Source organism: Phodopus roborovskii, unplaced genomic scaffold (genome assembly GCF_943737965.1).
Source record: "Phodopus roborovskii unplaced genomic scaffold, PHOROB, whole genome shotgun sequence".
Lineage (NCBI taxonomy): Eukaryota > Metazoa > Chordata > Mammalia > Rodentia > Cricetidae > Phodopus > Phodopus roborovskii.
In genome coordinates this window covers 5,060,127-5,087,170 of record NW_026126436.1, presented here as the reverse complement: position 1 = coordinate 5,087,170, position 27,044 = coordinate 5,060,127, and the positions used below count along the sequence as shown (strand labels likewise).

General features: G+C 38.6%; 1 protein-coding gene across 3 annotated transcripts in view; it reads left to right on the top strand.

Moving 5' to 3' along the window:
• Cfap206 (cilia and flagella associated protein 206) overlaps nucleotides 1–21,503 on the top strand; it is a 38,620-nt gene extending 17,117 nt beyond the window's left edge. For 2 of the 3 annotated variants that reach the window (XM_051187511.1, XM_051187509.1), the window contains exons 11-13: nucleotides 2,703–2,896; nucleotides 17,751–17,894; nucleotides 21,063–21,503. In XM_051187511.1, the coding sequence (XP_051043468.1) occupies nucleotides 2,703–2,896; nucleotides 17,751–17,894; nucleotides 21,063–21,293 (569 nt within the window). In that variant the 3' untranslated portion in view covers nucleotides 21,294–21,503. Of the gene's footprint in view, nucleotides 1–2,702; nucleotides 2,967–17,750; nucleotides 17,895–21,062 lie in introns of those variants that run through there. The other variant, XM_051187512.1, reaches the window with a different exon arrangement.
• The last annotated feature ends 5,541 nt before the right edge of the window (nucleotides 21,504–27,044 follow it).

The window sequence follows — 27,044 nt, the reverse complement described above, 5'->3', positions numbered from 1 at the left end:
TGGATCACTCTACCCCAACTCATGCTCTATTCTTTCATTTTACTAAGCTTTCCCTAATCACCAATTTTTATTAAAATACCATTCTCATACCTCTTTGTTTTATTAAGCATTTAATTTGCTTGCTTTCCTTATTTTTCAGTTAGTTATTTGCATAACATTGGACACTTTGACATTTGATATATTTGTGATCTGTTCAGACTAGGTATTTGTTTTTCTACTCTATCCCTCTATACCAAGAAAATAGGGTCAACAACTATTTATTGGAAAAATAAATAAGACAGTATTGCCATTTCCTATATAATTTCCACAAGACATTTGGGAATTTAATAACCCATAGTCTTTTTATAGTTGAAAATATCCAAATCTGCAATGAGGAAAAGATGCCATACTTTTGCAATTCTTACAGTTATTTTGAAAACAGTACATTAGGGGCTGTGGACATGGCTCAGTGGGTGAGAAGCACTGGGGGCTGTGGATGTGGCTAGTATGTAAGCTGGGCAACTATGAAGGACCTATTCAAATCCCTAACCCACATTAAAAAGATACGTTTGACTGTGCACAGTCCTATAACCTCAGCACAGGGCCAACCAGGGCATAGAAACAGGAGGGCAGCTGGGGCTTGTAGGCTGCCAGCCTAACTCCAGATTTAGTGAGAGAACTTGCCTCAAAGGAATAAGGTGGAGAATGATAGACAAGAGAACCAGATGTTCACCTCTACCTCTTCCTCCTCATCTTCTTTGGAGACAGGGTCTCTATTCAGTTCTGGCTGGCCTGGAACTCACTTTGTAGACCAGGGTAGCCTCAAACTCACAGAGATCTCCCTGGCTTGCCTCCTAAGTGCTAGCCCTGTGCACATCTCCACATACATATGCACACATATCACACACACTCTCATGTATATACACACACCACCCCTTTTGTGTGGAGGTCTGGGCAAACACCAGGGCCAACAAAGTAACAATCCATTTGAGGCAAGGAGGAAATCCAGTTCATCACTACTCAATGGCCAGTTTTGGTTCAAACTTTTAGTTTATTTAAGACATACTTAAGTAAAGTACATTTTGGAAAAATGTTTTCTGATGACAGTTAGTACCAGGAAATTATCACCAGTAAAGCTTAAGCTGTCACTGCATCAAAACTCGTTTGTAGCCGAGCGTTGGTGGAGCACGCCTTTAGACCCAGCACTTGGGAGGCAGAGGCAGGCAGATCTCTGTGAGTTTGAGGCAAGCCTGGTCTACAGAGTGAGTTCCAGGACAGGCTCCAAAGCAATACACAGAAACTCTGTCTCAAAAAACAAACAAGCAAGCAAAACTTGTTTGCAAAGTACTTGTGACCTGTTTTTTTCCATAAAGATAGGTTCTATTGACTGAGGAACAATGCTGGGGATAAGGGTCTAGAGAGGAAGAGTTTGAGATAAACATACCAGTGTGGGGATTCTCATGTGGCTAGGCCCTACAGACAGCACAGATCACCAGGCTATTAACTATATCCACTCCCAGGCTTCTGGGAGGAAACAGGTATACATGTCCTCCGTTGAAGAGACAGCCTTTCTGTTTGACATTCCTGGTTTCCTTAATGTGTGTCTTCTACACTTTAGTAAATATATTAATTTAAGTAGGTTTGTAAATTTTGCCAAATAGACTAAATGGTTTTCATAAGATGTTTTTACACATGTTTTGTCTGTATAGGAGGATTTTTACATAAAACTCAGTTTTTAAAGATTTGTATGTATGTATGTATGTATGTATGTATGTATGTATGTATGATTGTAGTGAGATAGTTCTGTGGCACTGACCACGCCCATTGGGGGGTGGAGCCATGGGCAGAGTGACCTGTGGAAGGAGGTCGGAGGGGGCCAGGAAAGGCGCTCTCTTTCTGGCATGACTCGGACAGGAGAGGATCGGGTTGAATTTCCTGGTGTTCATCTGTCTAGGTTGTAAGTTATTTCTCCCTGAATAAACATCTATTCGGCCTATTTGTTTATCCTGCTCCTTATTTTACAGCGATATATGTGTGTGTGTATTTTGCCATGTGTGAATGCAGACTGTGTGCGGGTACCCTTGGAGGTCAAAAGAGGATTTTGAGTTACAGGTTTTATGAGTTATCTGACAGGATGTTGAGAATCAAATTCAGGTCATTTGGAAAAGAAATACATACTTTTAACTACTAAGCCATCCCTCCAGCCCCAATTTGTTTTATTTTTTTAAATTATGTGTGTATGTGTATGTCAGGGTAGGGGTATACACGTGTGAGTGCAGGAGCTTGTGGAGGCCATAAAAAAGCATGGAATCCTTGAAAACTGGAGTTACAGGCAGTTATGAGACACTGGATGAAGGTGCTGGGAACTGAGTTTGGATTCTATGCAAGACCTCTATTTAATTTTTACTGTTATGCCATTTCTTCAGCCCTATAAAATATATTTTAAACTCAAAAATATATAATTTAGTATGAATTTCACATGTTTATCATCTAATAACATTTTAGCAAAACAAAAATAGAAGTGATATATCAAAATGGAGTGTGTGGGATGGATGTGTAGCTCAGTGGTAGAATCATGGTTAGCATGTGAAAGGCTCTGGGTGGATTGCCCACACCACCAACAAAACAAAAACTAAACCACAGCAATGTTGGTCCTATGGCTTATCAAAAAACAAAGTCTCTTGTTTTATGCCTGCTTAAATTATTGTTCTTAATTTTCACAGGAAATCCAACCATCGGAATTTTGAAATATAAAGAAAAATATTACACTTTCAATACCAGAGATGCTGCATATTCATTTGCAGAAAATCCTGAACATTACATTAACTTGATTAAAGAAAAAGCCAAAAAGAATGCAGAACTAATTCAGCTACTAGAACTTCATCAACAATTTGAAACTCTCATACCATATTCTCAGGTAAACATGGTGAACAGTTGCAGTTACCTGGGTTTGTAATTTCTGACCCAATTAAAGTGGTGTCTCGGTATTGGTTATTATGTATTTCTTCTGCAGGGAAGTTCAGCATCCTTTGGCTTGTTTTGTGGATCTTTTGGGAGGTGGGGATCCACACGTGTGTGTAGCATCTTTCTGTTTGTTTTGAGGATCTTTGGAGAGTACACATACATGTGTGCTGTGTGTACATGTATGCAGAAGGATAACAGGTTTTCCTCTCTCACTCTTGACCTTGCTTTTGAGACAGTAGCTCTTTGAATCATTTACTAGTCTGTGCTTCTAACACCATGTAGGGTTGTGGCATGTATGGACATGCCTAGCTTTTAGGTAGGTTCTGGGAATTTGAATGCTGGTCTTCTCATTGTCCCCATTGATATCACCTAAGGGTGTAAGAGTGAGATCATTCTCTGCCAATTGAAAAATTAAAAGGTAGGAAAAAGCGTTACCAGCAGAGCCATCATGTGATGCCCAAGAAATCAAAGTCCCCTTGTAGGGATTTTGATCTCTTCAGTAAAAGAATTAAAGCTGTTTGTGGTGGCACACATCTTTAATCTTGGCACTCAGGCAGATCTCCATGAGTTTGAAATCAGCTTGATCTGTGTTACTACGATCAGGTTTTCCAGATAGCCTGGTCCTATAGCTGTGCCAGCCCCAAATAACACACAGAGACACTGTATTAGATATAAAGCTGTTGGCCTGTTGCTAGCATTATTTATTGACTAGCTCTGTCTTTTATTAACCCATTTCTATCAATCTAAGTATTTCCATGTGGTTTTATCTTACCAGAGAGAGGATTGGGATCTCCGTTTTCTTGGTCCTACATGTTGAATCTCCCTCCTACCTCTCCCTGAAACAACCTTGTCTCCTAGTCCCGCCTATCTTACTTTCCTATTGGCCAACAGTGCTTCTTTATTCATTAACCAATAAGAGAAACATATTTACAGAATGACATCTCCTATCATCTCTTTTCTGTCTAAAGTAAAAAGAAGGGTTTTAACTTTAAAATAGTAAAATACATGACAAAACAGTTATTAAATAAGAGCCACAGTTAACAATATTTAATCCATTAACATTTAGCAAGATTTAAAGAAAATGTATCCTATCTTTGTGAGTCTAAAGTCCACTATGTAACTTATCTTTAATTCTAACTCAGGAAAACTATAACCATAACTCTGTCTTCAACTCCTTGAAAGACCACAGAAGGACAATATATAAACTCTAGAAATGACAGAGACAACTCACTGCCTGGTCAGTCACCCAAAGTTCTTCTGTAATGTCCCATCTTCAGCTTATAGGCCATAGTGTGTCTGGCAGACTCCAGCAAAGCAGGAAACATTAAATTGTCCATCTGTATTGGCAGTTTGTCAGTCACTTTTCTCTGTGTCCTGTAGGCTGTCTGGTAGATTCTTCCATGAAGCAGGAACCCTGTAGCAATGTCCATCTTGTATCAGTGGTCACTTTCCTGTGGGTCCTGAATGTCCAGTTTATATAGCATAAAGTCAAACAGTCCAGACAAGAGCAGTTCTTGCCCAAATGGCTAGTCTTGACATATTTGGAGTAAACGCCATAACGAGTTCTTCGATGTCCATCTTCCTTTCTGATGCAGGTGGTATTGCCAGGAGCAGTTATGTCTCAGTGTCAAGAAAAACCCTAAACCATTTTAAATACCATATTCTGTAGGTCTTTGAAGGTTTGAAGAATGCCTATTCATCTCAAATACATCTCTGTATATCTAGAAATCCTAACTCAATTAACTATAAGTTTTGACTATTATAGGTAAAACCTAACTAAGGTTTTGACTATTATAGGTAACTATCTGAAATCTGTACTACATTATACATTTTTAAATGAGCTATATAAACACAATACCTAAACAAGAGGAGAAATATACATATCACAAATTGCCCTTAAATTTGTATCAACAAATGAAAATCCATTCCAAAACAAAGTATACATTTCTATACCATAATCCCCTTTTTACCTTTAAAAATATAAGCTGTGATCATTAACTATTTATAACCAACGCCGTATAAATGAAAACAAACATTTATAGACAATATTTGGGAATTTGGTCATCATTCTTTCCAAACTGCTTCCTGATGGTAGGGGGTGCTGTCTTGGGGATCCTAAGAAGATGCAGAAATCCTGGCTGTAGTGGTCTGCAAGGCTGCCTTGTCCTAGCTGTTTTGAATATTGGATCATCTGGGACACTGCTTCAGGGGGTCTTGCTTGATCAAACCATGTTAGTCTGGAAGAAAATAGAGATTCATTTTCCCAGTAACCTGTCCTTGAACTTAAATTTTGAAGTCAAAGCATTTTTAAAATATATAAATTGGAATAATCTACCAGCATTTCTTTTAACAGTTATTGCTATTTATTTATCAGTCAAACTATACAAAGACAACACAATACTATATAGTATCCAGACTCTTTTTGTGCTTTCCATCTTTACGTGGCTTTTTTATTACTCTATTTCTTTTATTTCTATTTTTTATTTGTTGAGACGGTTTTTCTGTGTAACTTTTGTTTGTCCTGGAATTAACTCTGTATACCAGGTTTGCTTTGAAATCACAGAGATCTGTTTGCCTCTGCCTCCCGAGTGCTGGAATTAAAGGTGTGTGCCATCACATCCAGCTACTCTATTCAGCTACTCATACACATCATTGAATTGTTAGCTGCACTTCTGAAAAGCCATGTGGTTTTTTGCTGCTTATGATGAGACAGGAAACCTCCCTTAAAGGAGCCGCACAAGTCTCTGTTTGTCTCTAGCAAAATAGAGTAAAACTGAGAAAAATGATGTTACTAAGAAGCCTATTGCGTTCCAAGTTAGTCAGTCTATGCACTGTGACCCAACCTTAAACAAACAATGTATGTATGTATGTATGTATGTATGTACACACACACACACACACGTTAAGCGCCACTGGCTGCTCTTTCAGAGAACTTGGATTTGGTTCCCAGAACCCATATGGTAGTTCAAAACCATCCAGAACTTTAGTTCCAGGGGATCCAAAACTTTTCTGGCTTCTGCAGCACCAGGTATACATGCATACATACATACATGTAGGTGAAACAAATAAAAATCTTTGGACTGTTGAGATGGCTTCCTAGGTAATGATGTCTGCCATCAAGTGTGACAACCTGAGTTCAATCCTTGGGACCCACATACAGGAAGAAGAGAACTGACTCCTGCAAGTTGTCGTCAGACCTAACATGTGCACCATGGAATTCACATATGTGTGCACACACACAATACAGAATCGTATACATTTTAAAAGGAAAAGTCAAATGGAAACTGAAGGGCAACTTCAGCTTGAGCTTAAAAGGAAAAATAAATCAGGGCTGGCAAGCCGTAAACCTCACAGTTGCCTAATGTAATAGAGAAGATAGGTGTGGAAGTCATCCTTGTATCCCATACCCCTATACTGTATCCCATATTGCTACACTAAATCCCATACCCCTACAAGACTGTTTGCCTCTCTTGCTTAAGTCTTCAACTCAGGCCATTCAGATGCAAAGTGGTCTTTGATTATTGCATAGGGACATGTAAGACCCCTTCTGCATCCTGAGTCATGGATATTTTCCCCTCTTTTGTATTAAATGTCAGGTATCTTCTATCGCCTGTAGCGCCCCTCATACATTCTGTTCATTTCTTCCCATGAGTTCTTAGCATTTTGAGCCCAGGATGGTCATCTTAGCACATATGTAACTGAGCCAGCAGCCCATCTTATCCTTCTTTTACTCACTTAACCTATCAAGAGGCTAACGTGGAGGATAGCATCCACATGTCACTGTCCCACTGTAAATCCTCCCTTACATTGGCACATTCTTTCCAACTAAACAGCTCAGTTTTGATTGCATATCTTAATCCACACATAAAAAGGCCATGTAATACCTGCCACGGGCTGTTTATGATCCCATCCCATACACAGTACTTTTGGTGATTGCAACATATTAGTTTTCTAGTCCTCCAGCTATTTTGGGTGTTTCTTCATACTGGCATCAAGGAAGCAGGCTGATCCATACCATGCAGAGAAAGATGGCTACCTCAGAATCCTCCCTGAGGATACTCTACTCTGAGATAGCTCAGCTTTGGTTGCAGACTATTATCTGTTGGAGAGAGCATGCAATTGCCACTCCAGCAAGGACACACCCTATTTCATAGCATTTAGGGGAAACTGTAGTCATATTAGGATTGTCTCTGGATTTCCTCCCTCAAAAGGATTGGCCTTAATTGCATATTTCATCACCTGTCACAAGGACCATGCTACAACCCCTTCCCAACTCCTTTTCACTTGAGTCAGTCTGTATTCAGGCATTGATTGTGTTGTGTGACTTTTCTTGGGAAGATGCGAACAAATGTCTGTTAGGATAAAGAACAGATTAAATAAATTATTCCATCCATGTCTATCTCATTGAACTAGTGCATTTGTTGGGGTTACCTACAGGAGCATGAGTGACTGAAAAAGCAGTTGCATTGCTGAAAATGGATGATGACTGAGGAAAGCTGTGTGCTTGGAACTTAGGTTCACCGGATAGTCCCCTTCCTGCCAGCCAAAACAACAACAATAACAACAAAACATTTGTGCATGAGTGATGATCCAGGACAATTTCATACCTAGAACTTAGCCACTTGACAGTCTCTTCTCCCTAGCAATTATTTACTGCTTTTTTATCATATCTAGGGGGTAGTTCTGTAAATCTTCTAACTTTATGGGCTTCCCAAGCTGTGATGGCTGTTCTTGATTGTCAACTTGACTATATCTGGAATGAATTACAATCAAGAAATGGAGGGCACACTTGTGATCTGGATCTTGAGGCAGGAAGACAACATACTTTCCACCCAGATCTTGAGGCTGGAAGGCACACCTTTAATCTGGACTGCATCTGACTGAAGCCTATATAAGGACAATGGAAGAAGGAAGGATATGTTTTTTCTTTGCCTGCTGGCCCTTGCCTTGTCAACACATCCATTTCACTGGCATTGGAGGCTACTTTGGGATCCCAGCATATACTGAAGTCCAGCTGAGACACCCAGCCTTGTGGGACTGAACAACTACTAGAATCTTGGACTTCCCATTCATAGCATGCTATTGTTGGACTGCAGACTGTAAGTCATTCCAATAAATTCCCATATGTGTGGATGTATATGGATAGATAGATGATAGATAGATAGATAGACAGACAGACAGATAGATAAAAAGTCACTCTGTAAGTTTCATGACTCTAGAGAACTCTGACTAATATACAAGTCTTGTAAGTTTCATACGAGTTTCTCTCCAAGGGAAAATGTCTCAGTTTGGAGGAAATAGCTATTCAATATCAGCAAACAAGTTTTCTCTAGAAGTTTTGTTCCTCAGTTGGTTGAATCCATAGGTATAAAAGTCTAAAGAGAATGCAAACTGTATATTTTGTTATCTGCCTTTATTTTCAAATGTCTCCATATAAGATTCTTAATTTGTCAAGTCCTCCAAAATTCTTTCTTGTTTTTAAATTGGAATTGAAAAACATATTTTAGCGGAATTTATTTATTGTATTAAATATTTTTCCTGTAGTTATTTTGTTAGTTATTCCTTACTCAAACTTTGTGATTTTTAGAGGCATTTTATTCTTCCCTATGAAACTATAGTAGAGATAAGTTCTCAAAAAGATAGTCCTAAATAGATCTTTAAAAACTATCAGTTCTCTTCAGCTAGAAAAAAAAAGGCCAAAAAGAAAAAAGTTATACAAATAGAAATATATCTTGCTCATTTTTAATTAAAACTTCAATAATGGCCTCAAAAAGGACTTTGAAATAAAAAAATTCACACATTGAAATTAACCATTTAAAGTAATTTTAATAACTAACTGTTTAGGTTCCAGAGGACCCGATATCCTGTTCTGTCTCCATAGGCACTTTCACACACATGACATACATTTACACCAGCAGACATAAAAACAGTACTCCTGAAGATGAAATAATGATTTTTTTAATGTTTTTAAAAAATGCCACGAAGAGAAGTCACACCATACAACAGGACTCACATAGGAGGTTTATTGGAAGAGGAGAGAGAAGGGGCAGATACCAGTCCCTGGGGACCAGAGTGGGAGAGAAAGAGTGAGGTAGAGAGGGAGAGAGGGAGGAGGGAGGGAGAGAAATGAGAAAGATAGGAGGTGGGCAGGGCCCTTTCAAAAGGGAACACAGTGAATGCGCAACGGTGGTGCTCTTAGTGGCTGCAGCTGAGGACATATCCTGTCAGAACCCCAAGGGCAGGCCAGTACAGATGCCTGAATACTAACACCCATGGCTATTCCACAAGTGAAATAAAATTTTAAATAATATATATTTTATCTAGAACCTATTTGGAATGAAATCATTATGAAAATATCAAAATGTACTTTACATTTTATAGCTCAACGAAACCTTTATCTTACTCAGTGGATTCAGTTTATATAAACAAGGAGTATTTTAAGATTTTTATGGAAGAAACAGACCCCAAGACAGTTTTAATTTGTTTTATGGTGTTCAGTGTATCCACGTGTATCAGTTACTTTTCTGTTACCACCCCAAAACCCATAATGAAAAGCATCTTTAAAAGATTGCTAATTTGGCTTCCGCTTCCAGGGGCTCAGAGTCTGGACAGGCACAGTGGCAAGCGGTAGGAGTAAGACTCTAGCTGGTGGCTTTTTGTTGACACACAGGAAGCAGAGAACATGTGCTTAACCTGTGCTGGTGCGGTAAACTCCTGCAGTCTGCCGCTGATAATGTAGTTCTCCCAACAAGGCTGTACCTCATAAAGGTTCCACAACCCAGCTGGAGAGATGGTACAGAGGTTAATGAGTACTGACTGCTTTTCCAGAGGTCCTGAGTTCAATTCCCAGCAACCACATCGTGCCTCACAAATCATCTATAATGAGATCTGGTGCCCTCTTCAAGCCTCTGTACATATAAAATAAAAAACAAAACAAACAAACAAAAAAACAGCGCACCAGTGGGGGCCTAGTGTTCAAATGCATGAGCCTTTGGGAGACATTTCTAAGTTGGTAAGGCATTGTGTATTTGTTGGGTTGTTTAATATATCACCCAAATGTACTTACAAATCCCTACATGTGCATTTTAATAGGGCATGCTAGAAACAAAAAAGAAACAAATGAAAAAATAAAATAATTGAAGTGACCAGTTTGTTACATATCTTTTTGAATACAATACATGAAAACATTATCTAGACACATATGGCAATACATGAAATCTAGGTGTACCTAGTAAAAAAGGTAGAAAGTTGTAAGAGAGCTATAGCAGCATTGAAGATCAAAAGGTCAAGTGTTTCTTGTAGACTTAAAGATTGTTAAATAGCATAACAAATGTGTCTTTGCTGATGAAAAAGTCTTCTTTGCTATAGTAACAGTGGTACACACCTTTAGCCCCAGCACTTGGGAGGCAAAGGCAGGTAGATCTCTGCAATTTTGAGGCCAGTCTGGTCTACAAAGCAAGACTTTGTCACAAACAAACAACAATAAATAAAGAAGAAAGAAAATATCTCCTTTTTTATTCTTTTTTTTTTTTTTTAAGGAAAATGGTCTCATTATGCAAATCATGATGGCCACAAATTCAAAGAGATCTACCTGTCTCTGCCTACTGAATGCTGGTATTAAAGGCATGCACTACCATGTCCAGCCAAAGAAAATGTCTTTTTACATGTTATTATAGCTCAAAGCTTTTACTCCTTTAATTTATAGTGAGGGTAAATTATATTTCTAATGCTTGCTTATGTACTAAAAGAAAAAGAAAGGGAAGAATTGCAGTTTCTTGCATCAGGCATCATCTAATTCAGTCTGGAATTTAGTTCCCACCTAGATCTGGCAGTGCTGGCCAGTTTCTTACCTTGGATTAGGCATCACATGCCTGTCCCATCAGCCTCTAACCCAGACTTTGTCATTGTGTACACACAGATAGCTGTTTTCCCCTCTAGGTATTCTGGAGTCCCATTGATCAGAAATGCTTCTGACTAGTTCAAAGCAGTGATATACAACAGCTGTTTTTTTCCTAATTTCATAAAGTGAGGAATTATGGAGTTTAACTTTATTATGACCTTTTGCGTGAGTCAGCCCCTTCCTCCGAATATCTCAGAGGGTGGAAGGTGGCCACACTCCTGTGGCTAAGCTGTTCAGTTTACAGAGAGAAGCACAGAGCATGTGTACGATTTCAGCTTAAGACAAAGTATAGAAACAGTTACCCTTCATGCGTACTTGGGCTCCAGAATGCCCTACTTTGGATAAGTAGTTTCATCATTCTGATTTGGGGGTACTCTCTTGGAGCCAACAGAATAGCTTAGAACATGTGTGATATCAGCCCCTTTATGATGATGCCTCCCTCAAGAAAAGCTGTGTCCTGTTTGATCTGACCCAGGACTGGGTCATAGGCTAGTCTAGAGAATTGATCAAACACCAAGTCTCTGGCCATAGAACAGAAACAAAAGGACCCAAGGTAACACTCAGGCTATGTTAGCATTGTACATAGCCAAGTGGCAGATGGGGAAACTGGTCAACAGTGTTCCACTACAGGTCGAAGCCTAAGCCTCCAGAACTGTAAGGTGCGAGGGAGCCGAGACAGCTCCATGTAGTCATCTTTAGTTACCTGTGAAGTTTCTCAACTCAGAACAAATAGGATTTGTGACTTTGACACCAACACCATTTTAGTTTACTTTCTTTCTTTTTTCTTTTCTTTTTCTTTCTTTCTTTCTTTTTTTTTTTGTTCCAAGGCCTAAGCAAATGTTTAGAAATGAAAATGTGTGATGAAAATGTGTTTGTTTTAGTTCTTAATGTGTAACTATAAAAGCTATTCATAGCATTTATTTTCTTTTATTTATTTATTTATTTTACATATCTATCCCAGTTTCCTCTCTCTCCTTCCCTCCCTCTCTCCTACCCTTCCATGCCCCCTGACTACCCTCCCATCCCCTTCCCCTTCCCCACTCCACAGGGAGGATGATGCCTTCCAGGAGGGGCTCAACAAAATCTGTCAAGTCATTTGGAGTAGGGACTAGGCCCTCCCTCCTGCCTCTAGGTTAAGGGAGTGTCCCTCCATGGGGAACGTGCTCCCAAAGTCCTTTTTGTGCACAAGGGATACATCCTTGTTCCACTGTCAGAGGTCCCTTAGACTGCCTAGGCCTTCTAACTGAGACCCATGGTCTGAGTCAGTCCAATGCTGGATTCCTAGCTATCAGTCTGAGGGCCCATTAGCTCCTCCTTGCTCAGGTCAGCTGTTTCTGTAGCCTGGTCTTGTCCTCCCTCTCTGCATCTAGATTCTAGTTCAGCTCAGTGATTAGCTGTGGGTGTCTGCTTCTGTTTCCATCAGCTACTAGATGATGATGAGTCATCAATCTCATTATCAGGGAAGCACATTTATGGTAGCCTTTCCACTGCTGCTCAAATTGTTAGTTGGGGTCAGTGTTGTAGGTCTCTGGACATTTCTCTAGAGTCAGTTTTCTCTTGAAACCTATAATGGCTCCACTCTGGCATGCTCTTTCTCTCTCTCTCTCTCTCTCTCTCTCTCTCTCTCTCTCTCTCTGTCTGTCTGTCTCTGTCTCTCTATCTCTCTCGTTTACTTTCTATTGTGACAAAACATTGACCAAAAACAATTTTGAGGAAAGTGTTTATTTGGCTTCCTCTTGTCATCAGAGAAGCTGAGACTGGAACTAAAGTACAGTTCATGGAGGAACGTTGCTTACTGTATTTTATGTGATAATAGGATCACTTAGAAACCAAGATGCTGCCACAGCAGACACAAAATTGATGCTTTAAACCAAACACTTCAAAGAAAAAAAAAAGCAGTATAGGATCCTTGAGCAACTAATTCAGAATAAACAAATGAGCCCTCAAACAAAGGAAGAGAGCTCTAAGAGAGCCCAAAAAGAACTCCCTTAAATCCACCCATGGAGGTAATGCAAAAGGGTGTGGACACAGAGGTCCATACTGCCAGTACCTTGCAACCACCCAAGTGGTTGAAAGTAGGTTGTTCTTGGGACACTTAATTCTTACACCATAGATGTTGACACGGAACAGAACTCCTACCTCAGAGGGAGTAAGAGATAGGTAGTTTATCTTGAAGCCAAATATGAGTGACCTTGGTCTAGGAATTCAGATTTAGGCTACCCCAAACTTCATGTTCCAACTTGGAAGCAGTTTTAGGAAGGTTTTATAGTTTTACAGAACAGAGAAAGTAGTAAATGAAGAGCTTTTCAAATACATAGGTAGAAAGCATCTGGTGAACTAAAGAAAAGTGGGAACCTCTGCTCTAGGCTTCACACGCTCTCTGACGACAGCCAGCCTATTGGTGGGTTAGAGGTGTCTATTTGTACATTCCAACAACTTTTACCTCATTGACTATCACAAGGATGTTAGTTCACATATAGAGAAGGGCAATAAATGGTTATTGAGATGGCTAAAGATGGCCCAGGATAATTTGGCTCTGAACTAGTAATATTACAAATTCTCCAGAACCTTTTAAGTGCTGCTCAGTTAATCAGAAAAGAACACATATTCACACACGGTAACACTGAGTTCACTTTCCCCACTCTTACACAATTCAGGATCCCCTTCATAGGAAATGGTGCCACCCAAAGAGGACGGGTCTTTCTGATTCAATTAACCTAGTCAAGATAATCATACAGACCAACCTGATCTAGAAAAGTCTTCACCAAGACTACCTTCCAGGTGATTCTAGACTATTCTAAGTTTACAATTTTAAAAACCACCACAATTATATGTGTATATTCTCTTTTCTAATTTTCTTTATTTTTCTTAATCAACCCTATTTTTGTTCCTTCCTCTGTGAAAGACTGGGGTCAAGGAGACCATGAACACCATCAAAATGAATAACAGCAAAGGACACAGCTTATTTGGGAAGCAGAGTGCAGAGTATTTATCCTTAGCCATATCATATTGTTACAACTTTGCAAAATACAGTATTTGAGATACCAATCTACTAAGGCCTTTTATTCCACTGGACAAAGAGCAGCTGTTCATATGTTGCTTATTGGACCTTTCCCCAGAAGATAAAATGTGAAGAATATGACATGTGGTCAAGGAAATACCTGTTAGAATGTGAAGGCAGTATTCTACCCACACTCTGCAAACATCCTCTTGTTTGTAAAGGAGTCTGGCAAGTGCATTGTCCTGGGGTGATGTCAGCTCAGCAAATTTCCTTCACTTAATTTTAAAATTAAGAACTAATAAAAGGTCCCAGCTTTTTTAGTGGAGGCAAAAACTGGACTGGAAACAAAGAAAACAAAGGCTACTGAAGTACTTCAATCATTACCCAGCTAGGGAATAGAGCAGGTGCTGTCATATTATGGGCCATGTTGGGTGTGTCTGTATTTATCTTACACTTCACTGTTTTTTCTTCTTGCTACATTGACAAGCAGTCTTAGTGTAGTACTGAATAGAAGTGTTTAAAGTAGGAGCCATTGTCTTCCTGGAGTACTTTTCCATTTCATAATGTGGTTTGTTATAGGATATATCCATCCCCATGGATCTTGTCAGGTTAAAAGTCTGAGATGATATAAAACTGCTTTTACATTTGTTAAGAGACAATTCAGCATTTACTCCATAGTCTGCCCATATCTAAATTACTATATGTTAATTTACTTTTAAGATTAAACAACTTTACCCACGACTGAGCTAACTTTGCCCAGTTTTATTACAGTTAATATATATTTCTATGACTACTTTAATATTAAGATGTTTTTCAGGTACAGTATTGTAGTTATTTTTAGCAGATTAAAGATTTTTATTTTTGTAGGAATTTATTTGAATTATTCTCATTAAGGTTTCATGTGTCTTCCACAACTGGCTTAATCTCGACATGATCTCTTGTCCCCAGCTCATTTGGTTGGACATGGTCTCATTCGGTAGCCTTGGCTGTCCTGGAACTTGCTATGTAAAACAGGCTGGCCTTGTACTCACAGAGATCTATCATGTCTCTGTCACCCAAGTGGGGAATTAAAGATGTGTGCCACCATGTCCAGCCTTTTCTGTTGTCCTTTATGTCTGTCTGTATTGTTTTGTGACAGCGTTTCATGTAGTTCCTGCTTCCCTGAACCCATAATCCTCTTGCCTGCCCATCCATTATGCTGAATTCTAATTCCATATGTTACTTACTTTAGCCTTTCTCTCTCTATTTTGATTCATCTTGCCAGTCCTGTCTTATTTTATTATACTTATTATTAATTTTACTTCCATTAGACTGTTTTCTCAGAGAACTGTCAGTAGTCCTGTTACGCAGTTGCTTCCATTTCCCTTCTCGTGCTACACCCTTACTACTTCCCCTCATCTACTCCCTATATTTTGTCATACTTGTTTTCAGGCTCTCTTCTGTAACAGCGTCTCTCGTTAATTATTGTGCGTTAGGAATGTATCGACTGCACTGATTCAGTTATAGACCACATGCTTTTAAACACATTTTCCTCAACAGTTCTAGATGTTTTCTAATTCCCTGTTGTAGCATCTTTATTTAGCTCAAAGTTGTTTGTTAGCTTGTTCATGTAGGACAGTTTTCATTTTTAATTCCATTTTATTATTGGAATATCTATTTTTTTTTAACCAGAGCTTTTGTGTGACATTTTAAAAGGTACTTTTTTTTTCTTACAAACATGTATGATTCTTTCAGATTAAAACAAAACTGTGTAAGGAGCTAGAGAGAGAGCTCAGCAGTTAAGAGCACTGACCACTTGCTCTTGCTGAGGCCATTGTTTCTCAGCACCTGTACCTAGCAACTCAGTATGGCATGTAGTTCAAGTTTCAAGTGCTCCAACATCCTCTGGCCTCCCCGGGCTCTGTGCTCATGCAATGCTCAATGAGATATGTTTTACACACACACACACACACACATGTGCGCGCGCGCACACACACACACACACACACACACACACACCCCTAAAAATATTTAAAAAAATATTTTAAAAAGTGTGTAAGTATATATTTATGTGCATACATAATTTATAATGTACCTATATATATTTAATTTTGGAGTTATGAGAATTATCATTAAAAGCCTTAAAGCTATTTGTGGCCCTATTGATATGTTCATTCTTGAAGTTATCATCAAATTTGTTTTCTCAAGTCAATGGATTTCAAAATTTTGAGTTGTAGATTCCCTGGGTTTCAATTCTATTTTATGACTATTATAAAGATTGCTGTCTTAAGCTTAACACATGCAATTTTGTGCTCCATGAAATATACAAAATTCTAATTTAGAAAAAATATGGCAGGAAAAAATAATTCAAAAACTTGAGAGGAAACTTTTAATAAATATTTTCCTATTAATTAGAGAAATGATCACTCACCATTTTACTCTGATTTTGTTTTGTTTTGTTTTGTTTTAAATCTTGGCCTGTTGTTCAAGATATACACAGTCGTTTTTGTTGCTGTTTGTTTTATCCTTTTACTGCTAATTCCCAGCCATGACCTCTCAATGTCAGAAAACAATGAGTTAATGTCCTGGTTACAGACTTGGTCTACCTGCCCAAATCATCTTATGTTAGAAGATAACTTTTTAAGTGGGTAAAATTATGATTGATTCTCATTCATCTATAAAAATAAGTACGTGTTAAAGAGCAAAATTCATCAGTCAGTGAAGGAACTGTGTATTTACCAGGTTCAAAAGAACATCCTAAGCTTAGAGTGATGGCACACTCCTAGAATCCCAGAACTCAGCAGGCCAAAGCTGGAGGACTGCAGGTGTGAAGCCATCCTGGGACACAAGGTCACACCCCTCCAAACAAAAAAGAGGAAGAATTCTAACAGACACATTTATGCACCTAAAATATTTAAATAAATGTACAAATAATGACAAATGTATTTGTTTTCCCACAGAGGGAAAGAACAGATAGACTTTACATGTGTATAGACAAAAACTATTTGTTCTTACTCAGAGATGTAAGATGGCTAAAGACAGCAAAAGGTTAAACTTACGTAACCAGAGAGGTGTATCCTCTGGAGACAATGCATAGTTTTTCATTGAAACATAACCTTTCTCTGTGCACCTGGGTTTGGTCTTTTTTTTTTTCCTTTATGCTTATTTAGTCCACAGCTGTTCTTCAGTGACCTTCAGTTACCTGAAATGAGATTTCTCCCTCTGTCTTTCCTACTATCTTACTTAATTACCACTTATATCTATTGTACAATAGTGTTAATTATCTTTTCATTATGCTTTTCCCCACATCATAAGAAATCATAATCTGTACTGATCATCTCAGTTTTGGGAACTTACTGTCTTTTTTCTCCTCTTTATTATGACTTTAATTCCCTTTAAACTATCTCTAACAACACCAAACAGCATAATCAATTGTTCTTTTAGCCTGTAATCTCTAATGCTTAATATTGGGTGTCCTTGGGGAAAAAGCAGATAAAAAACAAAAAACTTTGGGTGATCTGTTATAGCTGCATAGTTCAAGTTCCAAACACATCCTGAGGACAGTTTAAATAGATAGGATTTATATCTAATATTTAATTACAAGTTATACTTTCTATTTCCACTTACACTATCAATTTTGAAGAGCAGGATAAGACATTTGAATATTTGGTAATCATCGCTGGTTTTCCCTTCCAAAATACCCTCCCACATTAAGTTCACAAAGTCATGAATCATGATAGACTATGCAGGAACACAACTGCATTTGGCTTGCTGATTACAGGCTTTTCCTTGCTGGCGTTTACAAGTATATTTCATGTTCCAAAAATATTTTGCTAGTCTTTTGGCAGTTTTAGCTAAATATTTTCAGTTATCTATATATAATGTTTACTTTTTATAAGTACTAATTGCAAACTTCCATTTCCTTAGATGAGAGATGTTGACAAGCATTATATAAAACCAATTACGAAATGTGAAAACAGCACACAGACAGATACACACATATTGCCACCAACTACTGTAAGATCATATGAATGGAATGAATGGGAATTAAGAAGAAAAGCCATAAGACTGGTTTGTAACAGTATTTTCTAAATTGTTCAAAGGTGGGAAATTTACATATAGTTGATAAGTTAAATATTTTATATAAATGTAATAAGTTATTCACAGTTCTCTGTGAATAAAAGTAATTAGCATGGTATATAACTTGCTGGCTTCATATACTGTAAGGTTGTCTTCTAATTTTAAATTTGTATAGAAATAAGAGAGCATCGCTGGGTGGTAATGGCACACCCCTTTAATCCCAGCACTCAGGAGGAAGAGGCAGGCAGATCTCTGTGAGTTCGAGTCCAGCCTGGTCTACAGAGTGAGTTCCAGGACAGCCAAAGCCACACAGAGAAACCCTGTCTCGAACCTCCCATATATATATATATATATATATATATATATATGGAAGCATGAACCCACTCTCTAGCAATACCAGCCAGTTACTAAACACTGATGGTTACTCTTCCTAGTTTGAAAACCATTTTTTCTGGGCTGGAGAGATGGCTAAGTGGTTAAGAGTACTTGCTATTATTTCAGAGGACCTAGGTTCATTTCCAGGAAACTACTTGGGCAGCTCAGATTGCCAGCTCCAAGAGATCTGACACTCAGTTCTGGACTTTGCAAACCCTAAAACACATGTACACAGATGCATACACATAAATAAAGCAAAATAAATCTTAAATATAAAAGAGTACCTTTTCTCCAGCTCTGGTGGTACAAGCATGCTCTTCCAGCTACCTGGAAGTCTGAGATCTTCCTAGGTTAAAAGGTGAGTTCATGGGCAGCCTGAAGAACTTAGCAAGAACCTATGTCAAAGTGTGTGTGTGTGTGTGTGTGTGTGTGTGTGTGTGTGTGTGTGTGTGTGTGTGTGTGTGTTGTATATTAAAGGCTGCACACATAGCTTAGTGGTAGAGCACTTGCCTAGCAGCCCCAAGTTAAACCACTCTGCCAGAAAACAAAACTAAACAACATCAGCAACAGCACACCCTATTCCTCCCACTTCTTTTAACCCTTTGTGTGAAATCATAGATACTGTAGCACCCCTGCACCCTTTAGATAGATTTGTTCTATGTAGCCCAGGCTGGCCTGGAATTCAACATGCTCCTGCCTTAACCTCAGCCTCCTGAGTGTTGGAATTACAGTTCTGTTTCCAGTGCCTTCCCCCCATCCTGTTAGACACTGTGCTTTTTCATCTTGTGGATTCTGGTTCACTTTAATCATAACAGGTGCCAACCCTTAAAGCATGTCTTTGAAGCTCTCATCCATGTCGTTCTCAGTAGAATCCCCCACTTGCCTCTTTTAAAAATAGTATCTTATCATCTGAGACAATAGGTTTTTAATATATTATTACCATTTACTATATGCCAGGGGCTTTTGCTGACTAACAAGGTAGGGGGACAAGTAAATTCCCTAATTAGTTACCTTTCTCATAACAATCACAGAATACCCAACAAAAACAGAGGAGGGGGATTTATAGCATATATGTGATAAAAATCATTTACGCCTGTATCCACCATTGCACTGAAATCTTGTGTGAAGTAAACAAAGATTTCTCAGTAAGAACAGAAAGCTTGGATGATAATCTTAACATGCAGACAAGGAGAGCTGTGGAGATGGCTGCCCAATAGGGTAAGATGTTTGTTGCACAAGCCTAAAGATCTATGATTGGGTGCCTCAAACCTACATAAACACACAGAAACAGTTGCAATCCCAGTGTGCCTACTTGAAATGGGAGGTGGGGTCATGAAACTTACCAACAACAGCTGTGACTCATAAGGGGGAAATACATTTAGAATTTATTGAGACTTTGAGGCAGATCTTTTAATGCCCAAGGTGGGTTGAACAGAAAGATGAGGATTTAAATAAGATTGAGTAGAAAAACGCCAGCATTTGTGGGACAGAATGGAGAAAGATTTTAAGGCAAAGGATACAAAGAATCTTAGAGCCTCACTGTGCATTGGTTCTTACTGCTGACAAGTTAATGCATCTTTCAGAATGTCTTGGAATGGACAATGTAAGAACTTACTTGACCTGGGCTGGGGTACAAGCCAGTGTTGGAGCATTTGCCTAGCATGGGGGAGGCCTTGAATTCTAATCCCAACACAAAAATGCTTGCTTATGTAATAAGTCTCTTGGAATAGTAAAATTATGCAACCAGAAATAATGAAAAGATAAAGGCTTATTAATGTAGACCATATGCTGGGCCTTTGCAGGGTCCAAACTCTGAAATAATTAGGTCTGTCCTCCTTTATTCATATGCTCTAGTACCCACTGATGTTTTTTCTTACCCTTTTCCAAAATCTTATTAGTTCTTATCTTCTCCTGTTTCTTTGTGGGGCCCAGGATCAAATCAGGACTTCCATGTGCTACCCAACCCAGTGACCACTGAGCCATACCTTCCATCCTTATCCTTCATGGTTACTAACCTGTGTAATCTGTTTGAATTCATGTTCACTAGATATCCGTAAAGAAAGTAAGCAAAATAAAATTGTGTAATCTGAAAATGGACTTTTATATTAACAGCATAGGATGAAGCTAATTTTAAATATTCACTATAAACCTTGTTTTTCATTTATAAGCCAAAACAAGTATGATTTAAAAACTGTCAAAGTTCTATGGATCTTAAAGTTTAATATTAAGGCAATCATAAGGTCATTTAGAGTCATAACTGAAATCATTGCAACTCAATATTGTGCACTTTTCTTTAAGCTCATTTTCAGCATTTAATGTTTTCCACTTCATAAAGAATCCCCAATTTCTTTTTATATTCTTGATTTTTTTAAGTGTTCCAGTGTTTTATAGAAAAAATGAGATATTTGATTCATCAGGGTAATTCAAAGAGTTGCCATGCAAGCTTCTAAGTTCAGTCTCCAGAACCTACCACAAGAGGAGAGAGTTAACACCAGGAGCATCCAATGACTCCACATGCTCATCATGGCATGCACACGCCTGCATTCACATCATACACATCCTCATGCTTACCATACTCACCATACCACCACCACCATCATCACCATCACCACAATCATCACCATCACCACTACCATCACCATCATCACCACCACCACCACCATAGGAAGTGTAATGTTTATTTGTAAAATGGGAAAATAAGAGGCAAATAGTAGCTAAATGCCTGTTAATGTTTTACATTATTTTTTAGAGAAATATTAATCCTGATTTTCTCTTTCTATATAGGCTAATCTACGCCAGAAAATTACTCACTCCGTACAAACTGACCTTAGTCACATGAGAAGAGATAATTCCTCACAGGTGTACCCTTTGAAAAATGTTAGCACCCAGTCCATGAGAGAAGGCAGCACTCGGGTGCCCAAGCCCCAGATTTTCATAACTGGTCTTCGTGGGGGACAAAGCAAAACAACCTACGGGGTAAAAGTAAACTTAACCAGAGCAGTGGATGAAACCTAGAGATGGAATTTTTAAAGGAAGCTGCTCCTGAATAGGAAGTATGGAAAAGAGTTGAAAATACTATACATGTACATAGTTAATTTTGTGGAGTGACACAGGCATTGGTTATGTGAATATGTATTAGAGCCCCATATCTTCCCTGAATGCTATAAAAACCTAAAAGCAATTTCTGTAGCACATTTCTTATTCTATTAAAAATGACAAATTAAACTTTGTTCATTTGTTTTATCTTTTAGAAAAAGTTTAGCAGCATATAGATTGAAATTGTAATGCCAGTTAGTTTAACAGTATGAGATGATTATCACTGGAATAGAGGCTATTTTTAAAATCCAACAAAATATTAAATATTAACACCTATTTTAAAGCACAGTACTTTCTGCTCATTAACTATTCAATGTTGACACATATTTCAATATAATGAGCCTTACTATCTGGAACAATTAAGGCCAGCATTCACATTACGCCTTCTAAAACCGAGAGATTTGATATTTATACCTGGATTTCAGGTTCCTTGAGGAAAAAAATATCAAAATACTTGGTAACACTGGCTGACATTCCAACTTAATCTAACCCAGAGTCTGCGGCATAGAGGCCTCTTCAGCATTATTTGACCCATAAGTGGCTGTGTTTGGGTTTATGTGAATTACTACACTTTAGGGTATAGTTGTATTATTCTTATATACTTCTAATACCAACTATTGGACAAGAAAGTTCCCAGGTGAAAGAAACTATCAGAATTAGGAGAAGGGGGTCATTTATATTTGGCCCATTTATTTTTGTTTGTACAGGTGATTTTTCTTTTTTCTTTTTGGCTGGGAAGGCATATGGCTCAATTAGAAGAATATTTGTCTAGCATGCACAAGGCCTTGGGTTCAGTCCCCAACATTGCATGAACTGTGCATGTTGGTACACAGAGGTAATCTTAGCATTTGAACAGCGGAGGCAGAAAGATCACAAATCCAAGGTTGTCATTGGACATATAGTAAACATGTGGCCAACATAGAATATGAGACCTTGACTTGGGGTGGGGGGAGGAAGCCTTGCTCTTTGCTGGTCTCTCTGACTTGTGTTCCCAGTTGTGCTTCTAGCTAGGGGACAGTAGGTGACTGTCAACAATCATGCCCCTTGGGCTTGACTGAGTCCATCTCACTGCTCCTTGAACCAGGTTTCCTGTATGGCCCACAGATGTGACATTCCTGCCACGTTGCCTCTGAATGTCAAAAGCTAACACTTCTACTTTATTTTGGACAAAGCTAGATACTTCCCCAACACCCAGTTCTTTGACAATGCTGTGGCTCTCTACTGGAGCTTGAGAAAAGATGACCCGAGTCACTCACTCATCTCAGATAAGGATGAGAACCCTAGGGATGAGATGGTAGCCAAGGCAACCACAGAGCCCATGAGACAATAAGTCTGCAAGGACGGAGCCCACGAGACAATAAGTTTTCCAGAGGAGAAACAGCAACAGAAATGTGTTGATGTAATTTGTTTTCTGCTTAGGTTAAACTTTATTTACAACATGAATATAACTTGAAATCTATTTTCCACAGGTACTATAATAAAAGTGAACTTCAAACATACCTTGTCATGATTTTTATATACACCTGAAGTTTTAAAATGATATTAGTGACAGGCTGACTGTTAAGACAAAGCATGGAGGATAGGATGGGGTTGGGTCATTATAGAACTTGATAAACTTTAAGAATTCAGGATTGTGAGTTTCATTTTTCAGTTATCCCTCATCCAAATTCATAAACACAAGCCACCATTATTTTAGAACTGGGGTTATCTTAGAGGTAGGGTTATCTTAAAATTGGGTTTGAATGGACTAATGAATAAAAACAGCAAGTACAAGTTGGAAAGCCAAACTTTTAGTTATCAAAAGCTCACTTGGGTGTGGAGAGGTGGCCCAGTGTAAGAGCTAGTACTGGTTTTGCAAATGACCTGAGTTTGTTTCCCAGCAGTGGAGGTCAGAGGGCAACTTCTGTGGAGTTGCTTATTGCCTTCTACTTTTTTTGTGGGTTCTGGGGTTCAAATTCAGGTGGCCAGGTTTGTGTAGCAAGCGCCTTTACCACTGAGCCATCCTACCAACCTTTGTATAGCTATTCTTTATTGTCAACTGTATACTATAAAAATTCTAATATTTAACTAGTTATTATATATCTAGCATATTTGAACTTAATAACCCCTTAAACTTTTAACTATTTATCTACACTCTTTTTTGCTTTAATACATTGATTGTCAATGAATAGAAATAAATATACTGAGCTTCTGTTTGCTTACTTCACAATGACTAATGCTTAAACAGAAATAGAAATAAGCAGGACCAAGGAAAATACTGGAGCTCACTAGTTACAATCAGAATACTATTAGTGTCGTAGATAATGAGAGCAATAGCTGCTTGATACCTTGAATAATCATTAATACATGTGACATGGTGCTTCATGTGTTAAAGGCTGTTAATTTTTACATGGTGTTTATGTAAAGATAGGTGTATGTGAAATATAATAAGTGAATATGTCCCACTAAATCTTCAAATAATGCAGAGTATGAAAGTAAAAAACAAAAAATTCTTGTGAATATGTCCCAATAAATCTTCAAAGTAATGCAGAGCATGAAAGTAAAAATAACTCAGACTCAGATTGTAACTATTTGTTTCAACATTAATTTGGTTGTTATGATAAACACAAATAAAGATAGCTACACAGTTAACAAGAAATATTTCTGCCAAGAACAGGATGAAACTGAAAAGTATAAGAATAACCATGTTTGCATATCTTCTAGTTTACTGAATAGGTCTTTTTTACAGTTGCTCACTGTTAGAGATTTTGATGATAAGTTATGTTAGCAAGCATGGGATACTCTAGTCTGTAAATGGAAGCTCTAAGTCACTTTGGTACAGAGGAACAGCATCAATGTCCAGCAGAGGTATAAAGGCTTCAGTGAAGGAGCCCCTAAGTACAACATCCCATCTCTATGGTAACTAGATAGGACTGGTTGTGTGGCAGATTTTTCCTGGAGACATACATAGCATGTATGTCTACTAACCCCACGAAGAGAATCCAGAGTAACAATTGGGGCAGTATCCTATTTGGTGAACCTATGAATACTTACGGGTTGCTAACAAGAATATGAGTGAGGGGCTACTCACAGGAAACAGGGCAAACTCAAAAATAAATACATCTCATCGATGAGAAGCCCACCCCAACATGACTCATGAAAATTGCAACCCTGGAGATCTTTGCCTAGCTTGCAGGCAGCTCAACAGTCTGGACATTTCTTTCCCCTGCCATTAGGCTGGTCAGAGTCTCCTACCCAAGTCTGTTGTTTGCTCATTTTTGTACAGCTAGGGAGTGATCCTGGAGAATATTTTCCTTTTCTGTACCCTCAGATATTTGATCTTTTGTTTACCTCCCAAGTCACATGAAAGCAAGATCCCCTAACTCCAATATTTCAATTCAAAGGAAACTGCTCTTCAACAACATTTTTTACCCACAATACTGCTCTCAGTCTATTAAAAATATTGTGAATGTCATGCAAGCTTATCCTTCCTTAAAATTCTGTAAATATGCCTTTTATTTGCTTCTAAAGGTATTTAATGATTCCTGTTATGGTCATATTTTCTCATTAGCATGGGCCAATAAACCAGTATTGTATAGTGAGTCTTTTTCTGTTTCACCAGCCAGCTCCCAAATAAAAGACACAGAGGCTTATTATTAATTATGAAAGCTTGTCCTTTAGCTTAGGCTTGTTTTTAACTAGCTCTTATAACTTAAATTAACTCATATTTTTATTAATCTATATTTTATCACATGGCTTTTACTTCTGTCCTATTCCATGCATCCCACTTGTTTCTCCCCATCCCCTTTTGGAGCCTGCCCTGGAACCCTGTATATCAGGCTGGTCTCGAACTCACAGAGATTTGCCTGCCTCTGCCTCCTGAGCCAGTGATCAAAGGCGTACGCCATGCCCACCCAGCTCCATGCCCCTCTTTGTGCCTCCCCATTCTTCTCCTTCCCAGATCCCTCTCTGTCTCTGAAAGTCCCATCTATACCTCTTGTCTATATTGGCCATTTAGCTCTTTATTAAACCTATCAGAAGGTGCCTGGCAGAGGCACATCTTCATGGTGTACAGAAAGATTATTTCACAGCAATACTGTGGTTTTACAGGCTTGCTCCTAAGGGTCTTAGGCTAATTGAGTTGGGACAGGGGTATTAAATTCATACAAATGGAATAGAATGTCTTTTGTGCAATGAATAAGCTAGGATTCGGGTTGGACAGTGGTGGTGCATGCCTTAAATTATAGCACTCAGGAGGCAGAGGCAGGTGGGTCTCTAGGTTTGAGATCAGCCTGGTCTACAGAGTGAGTTCCAGCACGGTATGTGCTATACAGAGAAACCCTGTCTTGAAAAACAAAGCTAAACAAACAACAAAACAAAAAAGATAGGATTCAGTAAGATTCGTGAACCAAAAATACAACAAAAAATGATTCATCCAATAGTATTGTGAATGTATGCGTGTGTGTACACATACATAATATTGTTCACCATGAGTCATGGTTCCTTTAAGTAATGCTGGGTTAGGACAGAAAACAAAAGCAAACACATGCTCAAGATTTGTTTGCAACTTTTGTTGTCAGAAATATAAATAAAAGCTTGTGGAGAACCCCAAAGCAAAGTTAGCATCTTAACAGCCATCTTTCCTACCACTCTCTTAGATACTAACATACTGGTAATTTTCCATTCCCCTCTGACTGTTTTCTGTTAAGCATGACACAGCCTGACCCTGAAAGATTCTCAGCTGCAGGTTTATTGTATAGCAACTTATCTTATAGCAGAACACCTGCATTCTGCTTGGAAGGACGTTCTGCCTCCCTCACATCCTCCCTTTGGCCCATTCCTTCATTTCTTCACTACTTAAACCCTGTGGTTATATTCAACAAACGAGACTTGATCAGAATACTGTTTGTCTCCATCTCTCAAGTCTCTTGTCCCCTCATTCTCACTCCCTCCCTCAGGGTCCCTGTCGACTGACCCCACGGGCCAGAGAAAAGGCCATATAGATTTTAAAAAGGTGAAAGCTTACAAGGACTGTAATTGGACAATCTGAATATCATCAACAGAATAGCTAGCTAAAGAACATTATTTTCTGCCCTATTTGCATCTCTTGGTCTGGGGAGATGCTAGAGGACATAGGCTGGGGAAGGTATGTATTAAGGCTGAGTATGTGGACATGGTGATATCATCGTCTGTGCTGGTGATGTCATCATCTGTGCTGGGTGGAGACTACAGTGCTGCTGCTTTGGGGTTGTCCACATTCCGGTCAGCAAACCCTCATTTCAGTTCTGACTTGAAGCTTTCCATGGCTCAGGGCTGTTCTTGCCCTGCAAGCTCCAGCTCCACTGGCATCTCTACTTGAGACTTGGATCTCTATCCCCTCAGCCCACAGAGTTGTCAGGCTTAGAGTGGGCTGGCTCCTGTGATACAGCCTAGAAACATCTCCAGGGGATGAGTGGCCTGACTTCACATTTCTTTCAGCACCATTGCCACTTATTGTCTAATGTCCAGCCATTGTAGAATAGTTATTTAATTATGTAAAGATATGTTGCATTTATGGTGCAGAATAATTGTTTAACTATGTAAAGATGTGTTGCTTTTGTTTATGCTTCATTTGTCTAACTATGCCTTGCTGTTTTACCTTGCCTGCCTAAGGCATCTGATTTGTTTAATAAAAAGCTGAATGGACAATAA